Source organism: Euphorbia lathyris, chromosome 1, assembly GCF_963576675.1.
Source record: "Euphorbia lathyris chromosome 1, ddEupLath1.1, whole genome shotgun sequence".
Classification (NCBI taxonomy): Eukaryota; Viridiplantae; Streptophyta; class Magnoliopsida; order Malpighiales; family Euphorbiaceae; genus Euphorbia; species Euphorbia lathyris.
In genome coordinates this window covers 22,946,280-22,952,279 of record NC_088910.1, presented here as the reverse complement: position 1 = coordinate 22,952,279, position 6,000 = coordinate 22,946,280, and the positions used below count along the sequence as shown (strand labels likewise).

The following is a 6,000-nucleotide window of genomic DNA, read 5'->3' as shown; positions in this document are numbered from 1 at the left end:
ATATATTAGGAAAACCTAGGGCTTTTTAAAAAAAAAATTATAATCATAATGAGGTGCGATATATTAGGAAAACCATATAATTGCTGCTTTAATTTAATATTATCCTTAAAAAGATTCTTTTAATATAGTAATATTATTATCCTTAAAAAATCTTCAACATTTTGTGGAGGAGGATCTATGCTATAGTAGTCCGCATCTGAGCAGATTTATTTCACCTAGTGTCATTGTTGTAATTATCGGTCATAAAATAAAGTATTTTTGTAAAAGGACACGAAGTTACCGTTAGAACTTCAAACCCTTGCCCCTCTCGCTCTTCATATATTCGCAATATACAAGACTGATGCAACCCATTTCGAAAAACTAACATCTACACTGCGAAGGAATTCAAAAATCGAGAGAAAGCAAACCTTACTACTAGAGAAGCGAACACTATTTTGAGGAAAAAGCAAGACGATTGATCTGATCCGTATCTTCTTTGTGAGTTTTCTTTTCAATTTAGTCTTCGAGATGTATTCTTTCGTTCTTCTTTGATTCCCAGCTTCTTCTCTAGGGTTTTCGAATTATTTCGATGGTATAGGGCTAGTAAATTGTATTCTTTTTTCCTGAAATCAGACAAATGCCAATTAACACTGGGTTTTGACGATTTAGGGGTAAATCATCAAAATACAGATTTCAATTGATTGCTTATATGCCTTTCGGGGATTTTTATTTCAGTTTTTGTTGTTCCAAAGATCCAAAAAAGAACATTCTCGTGTTTTCCTGGGATAGGTTAACGTGATCTTATAATTAATTTGATTGATGGGTGAAATCTTCCTCATGTTCTGTATCAGATTTACTTGTATTGATTGGTTGTGGTTCAAATTCAAGTGAGAAGTGTACAAAACTTATAGTTTGAATTAGTGAAAAACTGAGGACTGTGTATGATGTTGGTGTTGCTATTGCTTTTCTCTTTAGCTCTTCTTAATGGAATTATCATGTCCTGATTTATAGCCCTGTTACGAAGCGTACCGGTGATCTAAACGTTGTTGCTTTTCTCTGAATTTTTATTAATGGCTCTTGTTTGTATGTTCTGGGTGAATTGAAGCGTGTCCGTGATCTAAAAAACCTTTTGGCTTTTCTCTGAATTTCTATTAATTGTTCTTGTTTGTTTGTTCTGGGTGAATTCAATAGCCAATAGAATATGATACACATCTCTGAATGTATAACTTTACTTACTATTTGTAATTAAATTTACAAATTAACTGTAGATACATTTAATTGCCTTGCTGAAGTGAATTTTATATTGTACTATGTTAGTTGCTTTCGTGCTTGGGGTTCTGTAGAACTTTGGGATGCATTTGTTTCAATTTAAAACTCTTGCAGTTCCTTTGTGGCTCAAACTTTCCGTTTGTTATTTTAATGTATTGGCCCTTTAGTACTTAAATTGTTGTCTTCCTGCAGAAATTGAATTCAACTGTTCTCATACTCACAAATGGCATCACGAGGTGGAGGAGTTGTTCAAGGTCAGAATTAAAACATATAGTGTTCTAATTATATTTGAGGGATCTGATCTGTATTATCTTGCAATGAGGACTAACTTCAATATTTCTTCCGCAGAAAGTTCTGTTGAATGGAACACTAATGTCTCTAAAGCGCCAAGGAGAGGAAGGACACCCCTTGGTGATTTGTCAAACTCACTGAAGCCTTCTCTGAGTCAGGCATCAAAGAAGCAGAGCTCTTCTAGCCTTTTCTCCTTATCCGAAACTGGTGTGTCCCAAAATGTTATCAAGAAGAAAGGCAAAGGCATCAACGCACAAGCATCAAAGAAACTGCAGCCCAGTGGCAGGAAAGCACTGTCCGATATATCAAATTCAGGGAGATCAAACCTGAATGAGGGCTCAAAAAAGAACAGCTGTGCTAGTAAGCTAAGTGTTTTGGCAGAAGAGCCAATTGATGCCAGTGAAATTGCAGGTGAACAGTTCTTGCACAATCACAAGGAATGCATCAAGGCACAGTCCAGACCTATGGACTTGAACCTGTTTTTGAAGACAATCGGACTGGATAATAACGGTACGCACAGCTTCTTTTGAATTGTTGTATCTTTTCATTTTCTGGCACCCTTTGATATATTGGTATTTTGCTTCTTTGTCTAGATTTTCCCATGGAACAGACTAGTCCTATGCCATATCAGAGTCCCCCAAGGGACTTCAAATTAGAAGAGATGGATGAGGAGTTCATTGAACATAGACCATGGAAACACAAGTTTTACAACGAACTTGATTCCCCTCCACCTGTGAAATCACCAAAGTATTACATGGACTATGACTTGGAGTTCCAGTTGAAAGGATCCCCATAAGCTTCCATTGATTTCCCCTCTCAATCAATGCTTGGGGTTTGTGACTTATGATGTATGTTTTGTTTTTTTTGGCATGTCAATATCATAGTTGAATTTCTCACAGTTGACACTGTGATAGAGTTATGGCAGTAACAATGTGACAAATCTGTGGCAATTAGTTTGGAGTTGAGAAACTTGATGCTTTTTTTTATCATCCTTGTTCTGAAGTTTGTCCTTTTGTGTTGTTTTTGTATAGGGTAGAGCATTTCACTATTGAGTGATGGTTCCAGTTCTTTTTCTATTACTGTATATACATATGTTGGTTGTCTTGTCTTATTTAATCGACTTGGAAGTATGCAGGTAATATGAGCTTGCACCAAATAAATTTTTGTCTTGTTGAATAGCTCATGTTTTGATGTGTTGCTTACTTGCAGTAAACAAGGAGTATTACTGTTTTAGAAATTGTATATAGAATAGTTTTTAACTTGTTCCAGACAGATTGGACACTTAAGTTTAACTAGGTACCATTTCCCCATCCTTCTACAGTGATATCAATACTCCCTCCGATATAGGATTATCAAATTTTTGTAGGGTTAATTCGGGAAAAAAAAAATCACGTATAGACAAATTCAGCTCAAGTATATGTAAGGCTCCGAGGAGGCCGAGCAATTATCTCTTAATGGAATATATCGATGGTTGTGGATCTCAGGCCTCCAGTCGATGTAAGCACTATCATAGGGGATAGAGACTCATCACTGTAGGATCTTCCTCGTCCTTGGGCTAGTGAATCGAACTCTCCTTCTCAAGGATGACAAAAGATAGCTTCAACTATGGCCCAATGGGCCTTAATAAGTTATCTATATTTCTATTTTTATCCTTGTTAACCATTTGATCTTTTTTTAGATTTTTAACCAAACATATTTTAGCGTGCAGTATAAAATGATTATGTTATTGTGTTACTGTTCGCATGTTTATACCGAATATAAACATTTAAAAACCTAAAAAACAATAGAAATAAAGATCAAATGGTTAACGGTGATAAAAAAAAAAATATTTATAATGTGTTTTGCAAAATAAATGCACTAAATGACTAGTAACCCTATTTTTAATATATTTCTTATTTCTTAAACACGTGTTCTGGTTAAAAAAGAATTTCACCCCTTTTCTTGTTTTTTTTATCTCTGATTTCCAGTTTTTTGCTTCTTCTTTTGTGATTTTCAAGTGTTATTTTTCTCTCTAAAACTTAGAATATGTGTTTCTTTATACTGTTGTTTTTTTTATTGTGTAAATTTTATGTGATTTTTTTAATTAATATTTTCAGAATAAAAAATCTGTGTTAGAAAATGTTTGTTTTGTTTGTTTGTGATGTTTCTTTATGTTAAGTTTTATTGTTTTTTACTACTTTTTGTTTGCTTTTTTAAATCTTATATCAGTGTTAAACGAGTTGATTTTAATCCTAAATTAACAAAGAGAGTTTTATCTCGCTAAACTAAAAGGAATTAATCCCGGATTTCATAAACTAAATCCATAGGAAATGGAAATTTCTCATTGTTGAAGGTTAGAAACCTTAACAAAGCTTCAAAGAGAAGACTATAATTTTGTTATTGATTGAAAGTTACATCCTTACAAAGAATGAGACTTATATAGCTCTCCCAAATAATATGTAAAAGACCAAAAACTCTAGTTAGGGTTATAACATAATCTTGGTTGTAAAAAACGCTAGGTGCTAGTCGGGCGGATAGGGCCCTTAAGGATTAATCGGATTTGTATTTTTTATTTGTTAATCAACAAATTATTGTAAAAATTCAATTAAAATATATATTATACTATCTAAAAATAATAATATAAAATTATTTAATATAGAAAAACACATACATTTGTAACATATATCTTTAAAATTGTACAAACATCAACATTTCAACAACAATATCATTGAAACAACTTAAAATTGAATTATAAGAAAGCAAAAAAATAAATTTACAATTAAAAATGCTTTTGTTCATAGTCGTTTAGGGGGTACCTAGGCAGTCTAGGCGGTGTCGAAGCGGCCTAGGTGGAGCCCAAGCGGTTGAAAATCGCCTAGGAATCAATAAAACACCTAAAGGGACTTAATTGTAGTAAATCGGGGCGGATTCTCGATTTCGAGCGCCTAGGCGGTCCAGACGGCCTTCGTTTCGAATAGTGAACATAATAGAGAGTGATATGGGTAGAATGGGAAGGGAATGCTCAAATGCCATTTAGGTTGTTAACCCTAAATGGCAAGACAATAAATACATGAGTGGCAAAATAGTAAATTCCGAAAGGGATAGAAAATTGACGGCATTGTATCAAGGTTCATACGTGCAGGAATTCAACTTCACACGACGTGTGAGTGAGCCCACACGACGTGTGAGTCAAGCTACACAACGTGTGGATCACTCCACACGGCGTGTTTGGTGCACGATCTCGTTCTTCCCTGTTCCCCGTATGGGAGCAGTTTTGCCCTTTTTCCCCGCATGCTCGCCCATGCTTCGTTTCTTATTCGACTCCCTTCACCCAGACTCGATCCCTTGAAGGAGATGCCTCGTATCATTCACTCTCTATTGAAAAGAACTCGACCTCACGTTACTCGTTACGTATAGACGAAGCTTATTAGTCTTGAGTGGACTCTAAGCTCTCAAATCGAACCAAGGTGTTGTTCGAAATGAATTCAAAAAACCCATTCCACATATTTTCGGATTCGCCCTCTTTACACGAACTTCCTCCCACATTTCAACATGTGTCGTGCCCCCATTCTCATCCTCCATGACACTTGTCTCCCACTTTCTACCGGCATCATATGGTATATCTCGGTGAAGCTTATCAAACCACTTCCCAATGGTATCTGGCGTTCTCGTCCAACTTCCCTTGGCATGTCGAATGGACCACCCCCGGATCCTCTCAGTCTCCACATCACTAACTTGAAGATTCACCACAACCTTCTTTCGCTCTTAGCCTACCTTGAATGGAATGTCCCCACGAAACATATCAACCCAACTTGGAGCGATCCCTTGAGCATTCTTCAAGACCCAATCATGACTTTGAGTAGAGTATTCCCAAACTTCTTTATACCTCACGTCATCAACTCGAATGCTAGGCTCAATCTCTACTCGCTCACTGCCGATATCAAATGGGATATCCTGATGACACTTCTCAACCCACTTCATAGTGAGTCCAAAAACACTCGTATTAACTCCCTCCTTGCATTGGTTTAACAATCTCGGGACTTCTAGACTCACCCCTTCACTAACTTGGTCACTATCCCGCAAATCTTGAATTTTTTCCATCTTCACTATATCCCCCCAGACGCCATTCCCATTCAATAAATACTTCATGAAGCTCACATTCTTCATCACAAGATCACCTCTCATAGACACCTCATAGGGTAGGTTCTTCCTCAACAAACTCAGCATAGACCTCAACTTATATATTTCAACAAAGCACTAAAGAATAAGTTCATGTTTTACCAAGTAGGCACTTGATTCATTTGCATTATGCATGTGGTAGGAGTCTCGGTTCTATCAAGAGGCATCATAAGGTAACCTTCATCCTCCTCCTCAGATCTTAATTCACCATGTGTAAGACTAGGTGCACCATCTCCCGGATCCCATCCTATGTCACATGTTATTTTTCCCAAAGACGGAAGCCCTTTAGGTTGCTCGTTGAAA

The 6,000-nt window shown here is 36.4% G+C and overlaps 1 protein-coding gene across 1 annotated transcript; it reads left to right on the top strand.

Moving 5' to 3' along the window:
* Window positions 1–320: 320 nt before the first annotated feature.
* LOC136224918 (uncharacterized) lies at window positions 321–2,717 on the top strand. Its single transcript, XM_066013349.1, has 4 exons — window positions 321–477; window positions 1,441–1,502; window positions 1,597–2,049; window positions 2,133–2,717. Exons 2-4 carry the CDS (start codon window positions 1,472–1,474, stop codon window positions 2,333–2,335), a joined length of 687 nt encoding a protein of 228 aa, XP_065869421.1. The 5' UTR covers window positions 321–477; window positions 1,441–1,471; the 3' UTR covers window positions 2,336–2,717.
* Window positions 2,718–6,000: the final 3,283 nt, after the last annotated feature.

Coding starts and splice junctions, on each gene's coding strand:
- LOC136224918 (XM_066013349.1), top strand. CDS start 1,472: ATGGCATCACGAGGTGGAGGAGTTGTTCAAG. Junction 1,503..1,596: donor AGGTGGAGGAGTTGTTCAAG/GTCAGAATTAAA, acceptor TTTCTTCCGCAG/AAAGTTCTGTTGAATGGAAC. Junction 2,050..2,132: donor AATCGGACTGGATAATAACG/GTACGCACAGCT, acceptor TTCTTTGTCTAG/ATTTTCCCATGGAACAGACT.